This window comes from Periplaneta americana, chromosome 3, assembly GCF_040183065.1.
Source record: "Periplaneta americana isolate PAMFEO1 chromosome 3, P.americana_PAMFEO1_priV1, whole genome shotgun sequence".
NCBI lineage: Eukaryota > Metazoa > Arthropoda > Insecta > Blattodea > Blattidae > Periplaneta > Periplaneta americana.
This window is the reverse complement of record NC_091119.1, coordinates 125840248-125860605: the sequence shown is the minus strand read 5'-3', so window position 1 is coordinate 125860605 and position 20358 is coordinate 125840248. Positions and strand designations below refer to the sequence as shown.

General features: G+C 35.8%; 1 protein-coding gene across 1 annotated transcript in view; it reads right to left on the bottom strand.

The window, feature by feature from the left end:
• The window catches only part of smog (G-protein coupled receptor 158 smog), a 426301-nt gene that overhangs the window by 145607 nt on the left and 260336 nt on the right, over window positions 1-20358 (bottom strand). Inside the window, exon 3 of the mRNA XM_069822646.1 lies at window positions 1445-1922. Coding sequence (XP_069678747.1) covers window positions 1445-1875 — 431 coding nt within the window. The 5' untranslated portion in view covers window positions 1876-1922. The remainder of the gene's footprint in view (window positions 1-1444; window positions 1923-20358) is intronic.

Sequence of the window (20358 nt, the reverse complement as noted above, 5' to 3'; positions counted from 1 at the left end):
TGCAGAAGTATTGAAATTTCGATTGTGTTGTCGCAAATTTTCAATGAGAAAATGGAGATAATATGTAGGCTACTAATATATCGGGAATTGATAATTATGCAGCCAAGGGGTTAGGTACAGCTTACAGCAGTAAAATTTTGGAAACATTCAAAATTCTTTTTCCTCCATTACTGTATCTTGTGAAATAATGAAAATTGGTTTGTGTAAAACATTGTTCTTCTGCTATATGAAAAAAATACTTTTACGATTTAAAAAAATATATTTACATTTTTTTAAGTTCATTTCACTGTGCAGTAATGAAGCATTTCCCAAACAACTCAAATATCCAACATTCTGTGATGAAATTTTTAGTGTGTATTTATGCAGGTTATATCTACAATATGATGCAAGGTCACTTCTCTACCTTTGATAGATTGTCTGATAAAAAATAAATTAATTTCAAAAAATGGTCAAGTATCAGTACTTTCCTATAACACAAAATAAAAAAAAAATATTATTTATTAAGGAATGTAGTTGAAAGAGGATGATATTGTAAACATGAGTTTGAGCAATAAAATAAAAGAGAGAGAATATGAAAAATTTAACAAGTTCATGAATTACGAGGTTAACGCTTCATCACTGCACAGTGAACTAACACCATTTTGAATTTGTAAAAAAAATATATAAATAATTTTTTTAAATCGTAAAAATATTATTTTTAATATAGCAGAAGGACAGTGTTTTATACATACCAATTTTCATTATTGTAAAAGATACAGTAATGGAGGAAAAAAGTGTTGAATATTTCCAAAAGTTTTAGTGCTGTAAACTGTACCTAACCCCTTAAATGTTTCTTTAAATGTTTTGAAACAATGCTAGATGTAAACAAATTATATCTTGCCTACGAACTCAAAGACAAATGAGTAGAACATTTAGGCCTAGGCCATAGGAGAGAATTTTTGAGACAACCTAGTATTTAAGTTAGCGCCACTTCGGTTCACAATTTTACGTTATACTGTTAAAGTCCAGAAGTATAAGTTCAGATGACTTAAGTTGAAATTCAAATTGTTCAGGCTCAGGACACAAAATTCATACCATTAAGTACAGAACACAAGATAAACCTTATAAGCCCAGAAGATGTCAGTCGGAAAACATGTGTGCAGAAGATACAACACTATGTACAAGATGTTTGACTGAAACCGTTCGTAAATTGTTTTAGGCATCACACTCAACACGATTAGGGGTAAACACTTTTCATCGTTGAAATTCGCTAACTCACAGCGTTTGTATTTTAGTTTTAATAATGATTGAAAACAATTAAAATAATAAAGAAGTGAAATATAATCCAGAACATAAGTCCATAGGTACTATCCAAGTCCATGACAGTTAAGTCCAGATCACGGAAGGTAACACAGGTAAGTTACACTGAGGTTCAAGTCAATTGCAACTGGCTGGCTGGGCTCACCTATGCTGCTCTCGGTGCAGGTAGCCGAAGAGCCACTTGCGGGTGAGGCAGTCGAGGAAGGGCGGGGTCCAGAGCTCGGAGGCCTTGTAGCTCTGGTTCCAGTCGGCGTCCAGCAGGCTCCTCCAGGTGGCGTCCACCGGCACCGACCCGTTGCCCAGGCGGTGCAGCTGCAGGCGGTCGTCCACGCGATACGCCACGGCGCCCAGCCCCGACGCCGCCACGGCCGCCAGGTCCGGGTGCTGGCGCAGCGCCCCCAGCAGGCGCTCGACATCGGAAGGGATGTCGGCTGCCACGCGCCTCAGGTCCAACACCCAGTCGGGCAGGCCGTCCCCGGACAGCAGCACGCCTTCCAGCACGGTGGACACGCACTCCGTGTCATTGGTTCCGCCGACCACTGCCACCAACAGCAGCACCAACAGCGACGCTCTCATCACGTCATCACTCGGTGCTGCGACGGCATGGTCCACCAGCTGCTTTCCTGCGACACACGTCACACACACTGTTACCACGGGAGCTTCGCTGTGATGGCACACACCTTCAGCTGTGAATTATGGACGCCGTCGCAGTCCCGTACATTTTGGAAAAAATCTCTCAATGAATTATGATTTCGTGCTTTTAAAATGTCATATATTACGGATTCCGTGCAAGAAAACAAATAACATATTTTAATTGGTTTACTTTACGACGCTTTATCAACTGCGACGATTATCTAGCATGTGAGTGACATGAAGGTAATAATATCAGCGAAATAATTCCAGTATCCAGTGCCAAAAGTTACCCATCATTTGCTCTTAATTGGTTGAGGGGAAATCCGGGAAAATACCTCAACCAGGTAACTTGTCCCAATCAGGATGACAAATAAAATGCACATATACAGAGTGTTAAAAAAGTATCCAATATTTTAGGAGGTGATAGCATGCATGAAAACAAGAAAAAAAAAAGTAATTGATTAACTAGAGGACTTACTCGTGTTAATTATGTAAGTCTGTGCGGCTTACAGCTGTTTCGGTACTTCATCACACCATCCTCAGAGCATACTAGATCTCGGCGTCATCTCAAATTTCTCTGCCTGTTGTGTGGGTGCGTTTGATTGTTGAAAAATGTTGAAAAGTGGAGTCAAATAGTGTGTGTGTACTTATATTCAAGTGTTAAAAGTAGTGTACGCAAGATTCGAAATGGAAGAAAAAAGTCTAATGAACATGGCTACTACAACACATACTTTCTGAGATCTGAACACTTGTTCATAGGAGGTGCTCATTGTGACGTCCATTTATGGCAATGCATTTTTCTGCCCTACAATACAGCAGGCTACCAGACAATCATACCGTAGTTGACATCCCTGGCATGTAATCCTGATACGTCGTAAGGAATACTGAAAACAAAAGTTTGGTTGCGGATATGAGGGGGGGGGGGTTCAGCAGAGATGGTGTTGTGAATTTTCGTAATCAGCATGTGTAGGCTGATGAAAATCCCCATGCAGCTGAAGAAACAAGGCATCAGCACCGATTCTCAATCAACGTATGGGCAAGCGTTCTTGGAGATAGATTAAGGACCATACGTGCTACCACAGAGATTAACTGGGGCTCGTTATCAGTACTTTCTTATTAACATATTGCCTACCTTGCTGGAGTATGTGCCATGTCAGCAAAGAGTACAGATGTGGTTAATGTATGATGGCACACCAGCACATTTTTTCCGCTATGAGCGTGAACACCTGACGCTGATATTTCAGGACTGCTGGATTGATCGGGGAGGCCCCACACCTTAGCCTGCTCGTTCCCCAAACCTAAATCCCCTAGAATTTTAGTTACCAAAAACAACCAGGTCAGTTTCAAAGAGTGTGTGATTCCTTACGCCCAAGGGCAGAGGAATGCATTGCCATTAATGGACGTCACATTGAGCACTTCCTATGAACAAGTGTTCAGATCTTAGAAAATATGTCTTGTATGACCCATGTTTATTAGACATTATTTTCTTGTTTTGATGCATAATAGCACCTCCTAAAATATTGGATACCTTTTTAACACCCTGTATTTAATAAATATTCACTTCGACACGCAAATTACTACTAATGAAATAAAATGATTTCCTGCTGTACACTTATGAGTGGAACATTTGCTTCGTAAAGTCTTTGAAATGGAAACTCAGGTCGCAGTTTAAACAATAAGAAATTCGACTCGCTGCCTAGTACTGGCCTATAACATCTGAGCATTAGCTGATATGAAGCGATAAAGTGTTGTTCAGTCCCAGCCATTTTAATTTCATTAACGCCGCACTGTTATTCAGAACCTCAATGATACTCAATGCATAATCAAACACACCAAATGCATGCCGCGAGAGTACTATAAATTAGGGATCGAGCTTAGACGAATGGCATAACACAATAAAGCAGTACCGACAGTGTCGTTGTCAGCATTTTTTAACTATAATTTAATTCACACTTTCTTGAAAAACGTACTGAAATATCATACATAATTAATATACAGGGTGTCCTATTTATCATGTGCACCTATTATAACTTTTTTGTTTGGATAGGTATTGGAAATTTTGTTTTCGAGCGTTATGTTAGAACGAGGGGCTAACATTAATGTGGATATTTTGTGCATATAACTACATTATGATACGAGATACGCGTGACGTCATCAATTTTTCAAATAGCTCTACATACTTTAATCATGTTACATTGATTACACATATTAAGACGAGTTCAAAAATGTATCACAATGTCACCTTCCTAATCAATAACAACAACAAAACGAAACAAAAACGTACTTTCAATGTGATAATGTTATACTTTGAGAGTCACAGAGATGTTCCAAATGGTGACCATTCACATTAATGCACATTCGAAGGCGTTCCCCGAAAGACTGTATGACTGCCCGGCATGTTGCTGGCTGAATGGACACACAAGCCTGTCGAATGCGTTGCTGCATGTCGTCTGGTGTTATCAGAATGTTCTGGTACACACTGTCCTTTATAGTTCCTCACAGGAAGAAGTCGAGTGGCGACAGGTCCGGAGAACGTGCAGGCCACTGTACATGGATTGTGGCGTCGACAGTTGTTGCGGTTTGTTTACATTTTAAGGCATCAAACACAACATACGACATGTACGGACGTCAGTCGTCTTTCGTTTTGTGTAAGTTAATGCACAAGATGAATGGGGCACCACAACAAACGACACATTCTGATGGCATTCATTTTGCATTTTATTGTTATTGATTGGGAGGGTGACATTGTGATACATTTTTGAACTCGCCTTAATGTGTGTAATCAATGTAACATGATTAAAGTATGTAGTGCTATCTTGTACCATAATATTATAGATATATTAATTTGTCCTACAGAATTTTTCTGTAATATTGACACTTAATATTTTAGGAGAAAAATTCGCTCCGGCGCCGGGGATCGAACCCGGGTCCTTGGTTCTACGTACCAAGCGCTCTGACCACTGAGCTACGCCGAATTCAATCCACAGCACCGGATCGAACTTTCCTCCTTCGATGTTTCCCTTTGTGGCCTGACTCCAAGTTAGGCATATATATATTGACGTGTATCCAATGTCAACTGCCATTATACTAGGAGCGCACTCAGCTGAGTGACTTGTTGGCCGGGAATCCGCAGTTATTATGCACTGCTAGCTGAGAGAATATTATAGATATATTAATTTGTCCTACAGAATTTATCTGTAATATTGATACTTAATATTTTAGGAGAAAAGGAGGAAAGTTCGATCGGGTGCTGTGGATTGAATTCGGCGTAACTCAGTGGTCAGAGCGCTTGGTGAGTAGAACCAAGGTCCCGGGTTCGATCCCCGGCGCCGGAGCGAATTTTTATCCTAAAATATTAATTGTACCATAATGTTGTTACATGCACCAAATCTCTATACTCTTGTTAGCCCCTCGTTCTAACATAACTCTCAAAAACAAAAATTCTAATACCTATCCAAACAAAAAAGTTATAATAGGTGCACAAGATAAATGGGACATTCTGTATAATTAAAACAATCCCGTACGGACAATAGCAATTTCTTACAAGATAAAACGGAAAAGTTCCTGAAATTCACAAACTAATACGCCCTTTCGGTGCGTTCAGGTCCATTTTAAGTCCTGCTCAATCTAGTATGGATATTGAGCCGTCAATGCCAAAGGTCTGCTTTGATTTCGATGCAAGAATTGTTCATTAAGACATTTGAAAAGTATGCACCGAGTTTCGAATTCACGCCTTAACGCATTTGTGGAAGACGATTTCAGCTCGTTGCCTCCAATCTACACTGGTAGTAGACATTCAATAGTAGCGGAATTTCCTGATCAAATAGTTAGAACGGCGTAACGACACCACTTACGACGCTAACTAACCACCACAAGAAAATAGAAACCCAATCCAATTCCAGTAAACGAAATTAAATTTCTATATTTTCGTGCCGGGCAACGAAGTTAGGTCCGCAGCATTCAGAGCCGAAAAGACTACCGCGCGAGTAACATTGCAGGACTAAAATTAGAACTGAAATATAAGAGAAACTTTTTCTGACAAGATTGAAGCGAGACGCAGTCGCTTCAAAATAGACAGAGTGCTTGCGAACTTTTTACGTCCCTTTGAGAACGAGACTTTCCACGTTAAGTTAAAGTGAAGAAGTTCGTGTTTTATAATTCCATGGGGTCGCGTCTCTTTCTTCACTCGCCTTGCCGTTTTCACTTGTTTCTCGCCATTCTTCACCTGTTTCGCAGTTTATCTGTGCACTTAGCACGCAATAACCAACGAGCCGCTACTGCGTACCCCCCGCGAGCCGTCTTCCCGTCTCGCACAGATAAGCACGAACAAGCTGCACTTAACAGATGCTTTCAAAGCAGGGGTTCTTAAACTTTTTGTGTCGTCACTTAACCTTAGATAGAGTAATAGATACGAACTGAATGACTTACAGCCAGGATACGAGTATATCCTTTATTTCTCTCCCTGATCTGCAAGGAGTTAGCAGGAGTTAAGGCGCAGCCTCAACGCTGTATGGAACTACATTCAAAGGTAGGAGTCCCACACTTGTCTTGTGTTCTACACTATACTGAGGATCACGTAAGAGTAATTCCTAAAAGACTAATTTGGCTGTCTCTTCAGTGTTGCCAACTAATACTAGATATCACCAAAAGAGGATAAAATCACATAATGTCATGTACTATAATAATAATAATAATAATAATAATAATAATAATAATAATAATAATAATAATAATAATAATAATAATAATAATAATAATATAATATTAACAATAATGATGTCTTGCTTATTTACCACATCTCATCTTTATGTTGGGCAGGTGTTTTCTAAAAGGTTCAATAATTTGTGAAAGAGTATATTAATTTTCTTCTGGACCTCTCGTACATTATGTTAATAGTTAGTAGATTAGTGTATGATCTAATATTCAAATGTATTTTGTCTGACAACATGAAATTTATTGCTTTGATTAAATAGTTTACGAATCACGAGACCTAACCTAAAAATTTATTTTGTTTGATCACGTGAAACGAATGCCACTTTGAAATGTATGTTTTAGAATATTTACTCCATTATTGTAATAAAAGTCTAAACACGAAAGATATTAATTAAAATGTGAAATAGTATTTATATCGATTACTCAAGGGCATGTATCACACGAAATATGTTATATTTATTTACACTTAGCCTACCTGAGTTTAATCTTGAAATTGTAACCACAACACAAAGCAACACATACAATAACTATTATGTATTAATATTAATACTGATATTAATTAATTATTAGTATATTCAAATTTCACAAGCTTCCAGAAGTGGCCTCAGAAATCTAGAACAATTTGAATTTTCAGAATTTAAAATACTTACATCTTGTGTCACTGCTGCCAACATAACAGTTATAAAATCACTACCGGTTGTAGTATTTCTCAGTAACGAAATTCGAAACGAAGTTGACAAAATGAACTTCAACCTGCAAACTATAATATCACCATAATCCACAGCTTATGTAGTAATGGGGGAAAAATGGTTAGGTTTCACCCTTAGGGTATTAAGTAAGCTGACCCGGACTATACCTCAAATTAAATCTCCATTTTATGCTCATTTCACGTCATAGAGGGAAAAAGTAGCTGTTATGACAAAGACAAATTTCCTAATACAATTTACGCGTTCCATAATCAATCAACTTGTATCCTGCTATGAACCATATTACTGGCTGTAGCTCACCATTTCCTCAACTATATACCATTTTTAAAATATTTGAATAAACTAATTTTTTCCGCACCCAAAGATAAGAAAATAAAATTTAATTATGCGGATGCAAAAACTACAGAATTCTCCGTTTATGACACCATGGAAAGTAAAGAAACGTTACCTTCTACAGTGCGCCTGTTTACGTGCTGAAGTTAAAGGGCGTTTGTCGGGCATTGCATGCCTGCTGTTCATCTCAGTCTGGCAGCTACTGAAAGAATTACTAATTCGTGCGTAATGTACCTAGTACAAGCTATTGTATTTACTTTAATTCTTTGGAAACACTGAAAGGATTACTCATTCTTGCATAGTGTAGTGCAAACTACTGAATTTTCTTTCTAATCGTTTCAGGAACTGAAGAGATAATCCATTCGTGCTAATTGCAGTGCAAGCTATTGTGTTTTTCCTAATTGTTTGATAATACTAAAGAGATTACTCATTCGTGTATAGGGTAGTGCAAGCTATTGTATTTTTTTAATTGTTTGCGAAATTTGAAGTGAATACTCATTTATGCATAATGTAGCGCAAGCCGTTGTGTTGTTTCTAATTGTTTGGAATGGTGTACAGCACACTGTGGCGAGTTTTCGTTGTTTTGTAAGTTATTCAAAAACTGGAAGACAATATTTCCGTAAGTAATTTTGAACATTTTTCAAGAAGAGATTAGACGAGTATTTCACAATAGTTTTCGGATATTATATCAAAATGTACTACAGCAGAACACTTTGAACACCTCTTGTGACATAAACAAGATGCTCTTGTAGCCTATTCATTTTTAAGTTGTTTATGAACATTTTCCATGCTAAACAGGATTTAGAAACTGAAGTTATTACCGTACAGACGAAGGCAGATTTCGCGGTAAGGCTGGTCCACAATAAACCGGGAACGGAAACGACAACGAGAACGAGAACGGAAATATTGTTAAAATAAATGTATTCAAATCTGAGCATTCACAATTAATTATTGTGAAAGTTCACATTTAAATACATTTATTTTAACAATATTTCCCTTCTCGTTCTCGTTGTCGTTTTCGTTCCCGGTTTATTGCGAACCAGCCTTAATTGTGCACGGCATATGACAGAAAATGCTGCTGAGCCTGAATGAGAGAGAAGAAACGTATATGAAAAGATCTGTATTATATGATACAAAACAGTAGCAAGAGAATATACACTTTCGAAAACACCGATTTTTCATAATTTTTACATTTCAGATACCTATGAAAGTTAATTACGGGAAACGAAGTACAGCGAAGCTAAATTACACAATCTTCAAAGGTGGTCTAGTTTTCCGTAGAACAATTTTCGGTCGATCCATTTGTTCTTCACTATACCCACCTTTCTTCTCTTCCATTAAGTAAACACGGCAGCTCAGAAATTATAGTCTGGACAGTATAAATTCTGTTCCTTCGCGTACTATCCTAATTAGAATGTAGAGGCACAGCTTTACGTATACCAATCACAACTTCTCTCTCTTGTGGTCGGACAGTTGGCAGCGCACTGGCCGTTAAATCCACTTTCAGGAAGAGCCAAAAGTTATACGTTCCATGATCACGTGCATCAAAGTCGGTTCGTGGAACCAACATTTAAAACTGCCATCTAAACTCTGGTTAAGAAAATTACTACTGTGCATTGACCTCAGTTAGAACTTAAACAGAAGGTTAATCTCTAATTGGCCATATTCAATCGGTTAAGGAATATAACCAGCAATTAGTAGTAAGATAAAATGACAGTCAGATTCACAGCTGATGATTTCGAAGACAAAATTATTGTATTTGGATTACTTGGAACGGAAGAAGATTATGAAAAATATAAAATAATATTAGAAAGAGTAAATGAATTCAGTTATCTTGGTTATAAAATATCATTTATGGCAGAATCAGATATAGGGGAGACTGTTGTACCTTTAAACACTTTTCACGTTTTATTTTTTTTATTTTGGGAAATGAAATTTTTTAAATGAAAAAATGCTTGAAATAATTATCGAAGTTTCCTTTACAACTTCCTGTATGTATTTTCCTGTTTTACAGATCTATAAGGGATGTAAAAAATAAAATGAAGGGATATGTAATGTGTTCAAAGGTACAACACGTTCATGTACCATGGAACATACCCTCTTGTAAGTTGGAACACATGGGATATAGGTGGGAATGTAGCTGTAAAAACTGACAATCATATTTAAAATGTATTTGCAATCATAAACCAGAGCAGGCTTCTCTGATTGAGATTTTATTTCCTGGAGGAGCAATAACTTCTTCAACAGCTTTCTTCAAGGCATCCGAATCAATTGGGGACCTCTTTAATTCCAGACTTACTTCGTGACATGACCTTAAAATAAAAGAAAAACAAAAACCGATAGTATCGTGTAATTTGGAACATGTTCCATGGTACAAGATGTTCTGTGTTCAAAGGTACAAGAGGGTGCACGTTTAAACAAATATGGCTCCGAAAACTAGAGAGTCAAATAAATCATGGAAATTAAAATATGTTATTACTCACCAGATGATAGGGAACACACTGTACTTTATTGATAATAGCAAATACAATCTGGTTTTGTGTTAGAAAACATACATCAATGAACGAAATGTTTACTTTCGGTACTAAAAAATTCTTTTGTCCACGGAACTCACACTTTGCAATAAATCAAACTGAAACTATGACCAGAGCTACTTAGCGGCTTTCTCTACAATCTGCTTCATTTTGAGTCCTCTAGGTAGCAGCAAACATTAAAAAACAAAAAATGTTCAAAGGTACACTATGCTAAAGGTACAACAGTCTCCCCTACCAGAAAAATTCTTTAAAAATTTAATAAATCTATGGGTATCATGAATAGCATTATGAAACCATCATTAGTACAAAGACATACACGTCTCCGGCTGTATAAAACCTTGGCGAGACCTGTTCTATGTTATGATAGTTAGGCTTGGACTTTTCGGAGACGTGATGAAAATCGCACTACTGCTAGTGAAATGAAATACATGGGCCGTACAGCACGTTATACGAAATGGAACAGGAAAAGAAATGAGAATGTCTTACACGAGTTCCAAATGATACCTGTTCTGGAGCACATACATCAATATCAAGCCAATTAATGTAAATCGAATGCCAAACAACAGAATACCAAACGCAATCCTGAATTGTAATCCAACAGGAAAAAGATTGTTGGAACTTCCTCAAAAACGATTATAAAGCTGATTTGAAAGTTGTAGTGATGCTTCTTGGAATGCAATTAGGCTACACAAAATTTTGCTACCCTCAGTGCGAATGGGACAGTCGTGCTTGAGGTAAGCATTATAAAATAAAAATAGGGCCAACATGGCAATCACTAGAACCGGGGAAGAAAAATATTGTACCTCAAAGTGAAGTAATTTTACCTCCTTTATACATTAAGTTAAACATATTCAGGAAACATTTCCTGCTATTAGTGACTCAAAAATAAAAGAAGGAGCTTTCAATGGACCACAAATTAGAGAAATAATGAAGGACAATCACTTCGAATCTTTGTTGGAAGGAAGAGAGTCGCCTGGATTGCATTCAAGGAGGTTGTATTAAATTTTTTGGGTAACCGTAGAAGTGAGAACTATGAAGAACTAGTGCAAAATTTACTACTGGCGTATAAAACTATGGGTTATAGGCCTAACACGTCTCTGAAAATTCACTTCCTTCACTCCCATCTTGATTTCTTCCCCGAGAATTGCGGCGATTTCACTGTTGAGCATGGTGAGCATTTTCATCAAGAAATTTCAACTATGGAAAAAAGATATCAAGGACAGTAGAGTACCAATATGCTAGCAGACTGTTGTTGGACTTTAGCTCGTGACGTACATGATGCCTAGTATAAAAGAAAATGCAGAAAAATAAAGCTGTTATCTTCTGGACAGTGAGTATAAACTTATTGTCATTATATAAAGCAGTATTTTGAATAGATAAATTCGAAAATTTCTCAAAACTCATAACCAACAACTGTTTTTATTGTCATATTCGTATTTTTTATTGGGTTATTTTACGACGCTGTATCAACATCTAGGTTATTTAGCGTCTGAATGATATGAAGGTGATAATGCCGGTGAAATGAGTCCGGGGTCCAGCACCGAAAGTTACCCAGCATTTGCTGGTATTGGGTTGAGGGAAAACCCCGGAAAAAACCTCAACCAGGTAACTTGCCCCAACCGGGAATCGAACCCGGGCCACCTGGTTTCGCAGCCAGACGCGCTGACCGTTACTCCACAGGTGTGGACTCATATTCGTATTCAGGAGGTTCAAATTATACAGAAAACATGTACCACATGCCCAGCGCAAAAATAAATAAATAAATAAATAAAATTTGTTACTCAGTGTATTATTATTATTATTATTGTTATTATTATTATTATTATTATTATTATTATTATTATTATTATTATTATTATTTATTTTTAATAATTTTTATACCCATTTTTGTTCCGATAAGTTTTGTTAATTTAACAATGTTTTCTTTTAGTCCGTCATAAACTTATCGTATATAATAATGTGATATTTTTGTTTCATTCATCAAGTAGAATGGAATGAAAATGTAACATTATTATATAAGATAAGTTTATGACGGACTAAAAGAAAATAGCCTATTGTTAAATTATTATTATTGCTTTATCATTATCGTCATTCTATATTATTCTATCGTAAAATATTTTTGTAATACCGGCATTTTATTTATGTTTTCTCAAACAAAGTTACCATAAAATTCAATGTTGATCATAAACAGCTGACTGATTGACTGACGTGTGCATTTCAGTACTCATTATGGGTGGCAGAATGTCACAGTTGTACGAACGTCGATCATAATACACAGCCTCTGGACGTTCGGTAGAAGTTCAACGTAACGTAACGCAAACGAACGTTCATCGTAAACGGTACCGAAAGAGAAACAAGTGCAATCCTGAAACAAGAGAATATAGAATACCTTCCTTTACATTCAGAACGAAGTAAGCACAGTCTCTTTAGACTGTGACTATCATCTTTGCAGAAATATGGATGCTTTCCTTTTGTCACTTTGTAGAAACGGTGTAACCGGTAACAATGATGAAATGAGGTGTCAGCGAACTATGTCTTGCAACCCCTGGTAACTACGTTTTATAACCGATGTTTATGCACTTCGCCACCAGACTATAAGAGATGTCCCGAGCATGAAATTTGTTGTTTTCCTCTTATTTTTGCAATGTTATTCTAAGTTTGGAATTACCATTATGTTATTTTAAGAGTGTGTTTTCGACTGTTTAAAATTACAGGGAAATGAAGGTATTGCTTCTACCTTAATTCACCTGTCTTCGATGCTCTCGAAGTTTGCGGGTTAAAATTCTGCCGAGAGTGATATATTTTAAAAGCTGGTGAGGTCCTTAGCATGGCTTCCTCTAAGAGGAAAATGAAGTACTGGATTCCATGTAGTAGATTTAGAGCTCGTAAAGGAACTCTGCCATTGATAGAGGATACCAGATAATATTTCGGCGTTCGTCGGAAATTAGATTTCGTTAGGGGAAATGTCATCAATCTTTTACTGTTATAGATTGGACGCCACTGCCGACAAAATAGTCTGTACATTTACCATGGATCGAGCGTGAGGAGGTTGTACTGCGTAGTATAGACACATAACACAGGCTGAAGGGACGTCAAGGTTACAGCATTAATAAATAACTGGCTTCCATTCACTAAAGTTTAAATTGTGCAATGCAATACACATTAAAACAGAGAATTTTCATTTATGATACGTATATATGATAACAAAGGAAATTGAATTGTGTATTCACTCACAAATTCGAAGACATAGATCTCACAACTCTTCAAGTAGTTTCCAAAAAATCAACTTACGTCACTGCAAGGGCGCAGTGAACAAAATCTATGTTATAGCACATCTCCTTGCCATTTGCAGTAGACTATATCGTCAAAATTACATTTGTCGCCGGTATAATTCCGTAATAAATTTGAAAACAAATATCACAAAATTATCCGAGTTTGCCCTATATAACAGTTAATGTAAATTTGAGGATAATTACACGTACAGTATCTACCAATTCGTACAATTTATAAAATAAGTCCCTTATCTTACATTTGTGATTACAAAGAATACCTTTAATGTGTATTACAAAAATTGGAAATACATCTTATGTAGGTGCATACTAATTGATTTATTTGATGTAGGCTACGGCTATTGAATAACAGATTAAGAAAATTGACTATAAACAGTAATTCGCAACATGATAAGAGGAACTGAATACTTACGAAACGCGTAAGACTTATTAGACAATGAGGAAGTGCAAGTTCGTGACTCTCGACTAATTGTGTCATAAAATGAAAGTTTATTAAGGGGTAAGGTACAGCTTACAGCAGTAAAATTTTGGAAATATTCAACATTTTTTCTTCCATTACTGTATATTGTACAATAATGAAAATTAGTATGTGTAAAACACTGTCCTTCTGCTATATGAAAAAAATATTTTTACAATTTAAAAAAAATTATTTACATTTTTTTTTTTTCAAAATTCATTTCACTGTGTAGTTATGAAGCATTTCACACATAACTCAAAAACTATCCAACATTCTGTGATGAAATTTTTTGTGTATATTTATGCATACCATATCTACAATATGGGGTGGCCGGGTAGCTCAGTTGGTAGAGCAGCTGGCTACGGACTGGAAGGTCCGGGGTTCGATCCCAGGTGGTAACAGAATTTTTTCTCGTTGCCAAACTTTCAGAACGGCCCCGAGGTTCACTCAGCCTTCTATAAAATTGAGTACCGGGTCTTTCCCGGGGGTAAAAGGCGGCCAGAGCGTGGTGCCGACCACACCACCTCATTCTAGTGCCGAGGTCATGGAAAGCATGGGGCTCTACCTCCATGCCCCCAAGTGCCTTCATGGCATGTTACGGGGATACCTTTACCTTTATATCTACAATATGATGCAAGATCACTTCTCTAACTTTGTTATATTGTCTGATAAAAAATAAATTCATTTTAAAAAAGTGACCGAATATCAGTATTTTCTACTAACACAAAATTTAAAAATATAGATATATTATTTATTAATGATTGTAGTTGAAAGAGCATGATATTGTAAACACGAGTTTCAGCAATAATACAAAAAAGAGAGAACATGGAAAAGTTAACAAGGTTATGAGCAGGGAACGGATTTATATGGACTAAAAATATATGAAATATGTAAATATATATGTAGTTATTTTTACCAAAATATGGAATTAAATATGGATTTTTACCAAAATATGGAATTAAATATGGACTTAAAATTATAAAAAAAAATGACTATGTACGTTAAATATTGGTACATTTTAATCAAACTAAACAAAAAATATAATGGACGTACCTTGTCTTCCAATGTAGTTTCAACAAAACACAATTTTTATTGTCTGTTACCATAACAATAGGTTACAAACATTTCTTTCAAGTGCTGAAAAGTGAATCTTCTTCTATTGTCTCTGAGGATAGATTTATACTGACTAAAAGAGCGTTCGACGTCACAAGAAGTAACTGGTACATAATTCAATTTCACAATGTCTGCTGGGGATAAGTCCAAGTTAATCTTCACTGTTGATTCACCACTCATCACAGCAACAACCTTTTGTAGTTCTTCATATCCAGGGTTTTTTGAAAGTACAGTGTCCACCTTAGCTCTTACTGCATCTGCAACTTTACCTCTACCACGATTCAGTTGTTCCACAGTACTATTTATAATTTCAAAACTTTCAGATAGTGAAAGGTGCCTATTTTGGAGACTTTTGAGCGTTTTTATGATGCATGAAAATGTATGCTGAATGTGAGCTAAGTCATTCTTCACACTTATGTCACAGGTAACTGTTTTCGCAGTATCAATTGAGACTGCATCTTCAGAGTCCAATGCAAGGAGAACATTGTTAATAGAGTCTATATGTTCGGCATAATATTCAACTGCTTCTAGCCATGTACCCCATCTAGTTAAAATTGGCTTTGGTGGCAATGGAATTTCAGGGTACATTTCTTTCAACACGTTAACTCTACTGGGAGCTTTGAGAAATACTTTTTTCACTGATGAAATCAACAAATCTACTTTAGGGAAATTGTCTCTGACCACTTCTGCCACACGATGAAATGCATGCGCCACACAAGTAAAATGAGTCAATTTAGGATATACAACAGATAATGCTTGTCCAGCTTTGACCATATAAGGGGCAGCATCGCTAATAAAGAATAACACATTATCGTACATAATACCCTTTGGCCACAGGATACCCATAGCTTCGTTGAACAGTTTAACTATAGTTTTGTTATTGCACTTTTCTAGAACATCACAATGTAAAAGAATTCGTTCAGAATATTGTTCACTTAACAAACCGATAACTACATTAACCAACAAGTCTACCTTCTTTGTCGGGAGTCTCATCAATGGAAACCCAAATTGAACTATCTTTAATTTCATCTCTTATCTTCTGTATTGTCTCATCGTAGATGGATGGAGCATACGTCTTCCTAAGTGTTGACTCATCCGGGATTGTATGTTGAGTATATTTTTCAAGGAATTCCCTGAAGACCTTATTCTTTAGTTTGTAGAGAGGAATATCAGCAGAGATGAGAGAACGGCACAGGTCGATGTTAAACTCAGATCTTACATTCGATGTTGTTGGTTGTGTTAAAAACAATTGTCTCTGCTTGGAATTTAGTTGTTTGTTGGCCTGATGTTTACTAGTTGTAATGTGTTGTTGCACCAGGAACTTTTGTGTAGATGATACTGCACACTGACACAAATTACAAAATAATATTTTATTGTCAGTTGATAAACCATCTTCTTTAAATTCTGAAATGTAACTTGTTAGTTTTGATTTTAAATTGACTGAATGACGTACTTTTGGCATATTTACCGTCTTTATAGTATGATTTACAAAACTGAACCTATGTGTACTCTGACTGGCATTTAACTGTTGAGCTGCACAACTGAAGTCTGTTAAAAATTTTAAATTAAATTAATACAGTTTTGTAACTTACTTTCCCATTGTTGATAGGACTGCTAATTTTCAAATAACTCTGATGTTAAAGGGATTACTGAACATGTGTTTAAATCTCTATTGTTGAAATGTATTTTTAAAAGTTAATGGAATTTTGTTTTGTTTTATTGTTAAACCTAATATAATATGGACTGTTTTATATGAAATATGGAAAATATATGGAAATTAACGAAAATATGTACTAAACTCTAAAATATGGAAAAATATGGAAAATAAAAGTAGGATTTTTCAACCCTACACATTGTGAAACATAAAGATAATGCAAAATATAAATTATATTAGCTTTATAAGTAAATATGTATTTACATATAAATCCTTTCCCTGGTTATGAGTTATGAGGGAAACGCTTCATCAGTGCACAGTGAACTGGCACCGTTTTGAATTTAAAGAAAAAAAAAATATATATATATATATATATATATTTTTTTAATCGTAAAAATAGTTTTTCATATAGCAGAAGGACAGTGTTTTACACATACCAATTTTCATTTTTGTATGCAAGATATAGCAATGGAGGAAAAAAATGTTGAATATTTCCAAAAATTTTACTGTAAGCTGTACCTAACCCCTTAATCGAAATAAAGGAAAGGTGAACTGGAGAATAGTGTCTATAGAATGCAATGTGTGAAGCCGAGAGAAATGGGCAACTAATTTCATCTTCCAATGTTGTCCATTACATGTAACACTTTAGTCAACAACGGGGATCGAACAGAGTCCGTACACTGAGTTACCACAGTCTCCGATACACACAGTAAGAACGGGTGGCGGTCCCTGGATTTGCGCCAGCTTCTAAATCAAGTAGGCTACTTGACAAAGAACTGCCGTGCCGCCCTGATAAACATCTCCATTCTTATCGGAGTCCTCTTTCGAGGCTCGTACCTGCCTATTCCTTCCTTCCTTCCGTCTCTTCCCTCCCCTTGCACATTGTTTTAATGGAGAGCTTGATGGAGAAACTATCTTTGTCCGTAGTCGCGAGTTTGACGTCAGTAAATCAATTTGTTGCTCTGGCAACACAAGACAGTCGACAGTCGGGCGTCGCAAGAGCACAACTTTGACGGAGCTGGGTTCTACTACCTTAATGAAACGTCCTGGGGACCGCGGTTCGATTCCTTCACCAATGTATAGTGTTCTAATTCTTTTTAACGTTACTTTTTGGTGTAGAAAATTACCGGTATCTCTTTCTCTTTGACTAGATATGGAAGATTAAATCGGGAATTGACCATCTCAGAAAAATGCAGTCTTCTTTGTAATTTTTATATTCCTCTTCTTCTCCTTGTCTTCCCCTTTATCTCTCTGAAGTCTCATTGTTTTCCTTATATTCCCATATATCTCTCATGAAATGTTTCAACGTGTAAGCCAAAGAAAGGAAAAAGAATAATAGGCAGACGTATAATGACGGCTGTCCAAATGAATTTGAAAAAAAAAAATACAGTAATATTTTATTTCTCATTTATGAATTTTGGTTATAGTTTTATGCATAAATTTATATCTAAACTTACTTTTTCTTTCACAATATTTTACATATCTCATAGCCTTTCATTTTAGCAATCAAAATATTTAGAAACAATTAACAATATTATTATATTATTATATTATTATTGCACCTCAAGAAAATGATAAGATAAAAATATTCTGCAGCTTCATGATAATTTACAATTTTAAACCGAACAAACAAATAATAGTAATATACGTTACAAGAGCGGTATGTTAACGTTTTCATGTTCCAGGAAAAGATTGAAAAAGTGAAACGTAGTTGAGCTTTTTTAATTTCCGAGAACATGAAAACAAACATACCGCTCGTGTATCGTACATTATTTTGTGCGAAGATCGTTTATTACATACCTGAAAGACGAATTTCTGATTAGTTGCAATGAAATCTCCATGTTGGTTTCTGTTTAATGACGGCAACTTCGGAAAACCAAAATATCTTTCTTCAACATTGTTGCTATAAAATGTTTTCTGTGCTTACTATACTCCAGCAGGCCGTGATATACGTCTGTCTTCCCCCTCCCCAGTCTATAAATGCGAACTTAAAACAAACGGTAAGGTTATGTAATGATTTATTTTTTCATTTTAATATTTTAACAATATTATTTATATAACATATTACAGTAATAACATCGGCATCTGGAATCTTGTTGATTTTTTCACGGCTTCCTTAATGTTACTTGTATCAGGAATGCAATAAGTTTCGTGGAGTAGTAGACTTTACTTAATTTTTGCAAATATTTAAAAACAATAATTAACATTGCAATTTAGGTGAAATTGCAGTGGTAAGTTTCCAATTTATAATTATTACTATGTTAAACGTCTCTAAAAATAATATGTTAAAAGCCTAAAGCAGTAAAATGAATGTCGCGCTTAAGCGGTAAGAAGAGGGAAATTGTTATGTGTGTTACGTTGGGAATACTGAGTGTGGTATTTCACATTTACCGCGTATTGGTTCTGTGCGGAAAACAAGCAAATACGCACGATCTCGCACAAAAATAATTATCTCGTAACGACTAGTGACTTCAAAGCAAGAATTGGTAGTGTAGGCTATAGTCCAAACCAACAATAAATAATAGCGGTTGATAACATCGATTTTTCAGCTATCAGTGAATTGAGAATAACAAGCTGTTTTTTCCACAAAAAAAATTTCCATGCAATATTTAGGATACTTAATGAAGAAAATAATACTATACAGGCAGCATAAGTAATCATGTCAAACCAGAAAGACAAACTACAGAGGAGTATATAAACTAGGGTCCATTTTAAACCAATACGCCTTACCAAAGAAACTAAATTCAAAGCGTTCATAGGAACAACTACGGAGAACTGAATTGTAACAAGAAACGAAATCGTACAGGAAGTAAAATTCTTTGACTGCCTCGGTTATATCCTGTCACACATCTCCTCAAGAGAATATACTAGTCAATTTCTAACTCATAGCCACACTGAAAGAACGTTATTCATAAAAGCGAGATCGAAATGATTTTAAAATGTTACACATATTAATTGGCTCTATCATTAGCGCGATATGCCTATATTATTGGACCACAGTAAGGAGGAGGATAACCAAGAAGAACTGAACGTAGAGAATGCTGTTAAGAAACTCAGTAGATAACGAAATAACAGGAAGAGCCACATGTAAAGAAGGAGACAAGGTACTCAGAATTATAAAAAAAAAAATTGAATTTTTTTGTTTTTAATGGAAATAAATTCTCTGAATCTTCCTTATCAAGAATATATAGACTATATATATATATATATATATATATATATATATATATATATATATTTATATATAGTTTTATGATGTTGCGATGTATCTAACCTACAAAAAATAGTTTTTAATTGAAGAGAGTGTCTCATTAAATCAGCAGTGCCACTCCCCTTCACTGAAATGTGACAGTGAAAAAGTTGTGCAGGATGTAAATACTAGTAGTGATAGTGTTGTAAATTAACAGTAATGGTATAGGCCCAAATAGTAGTGGTAATAGGCTATTATAATCTTAGTGTAGATTTGTAGGTAAGTCAGAAATTGATGATAATTTTTAAATGCAGTTTTCTTAAAACACACACACACACACGCACGCACGCACACACACACACATATATAATCTCAGAAACTATTAATGTTACATAGCTGAAATTTTTCACACTCATTGTACATCATATAATGACT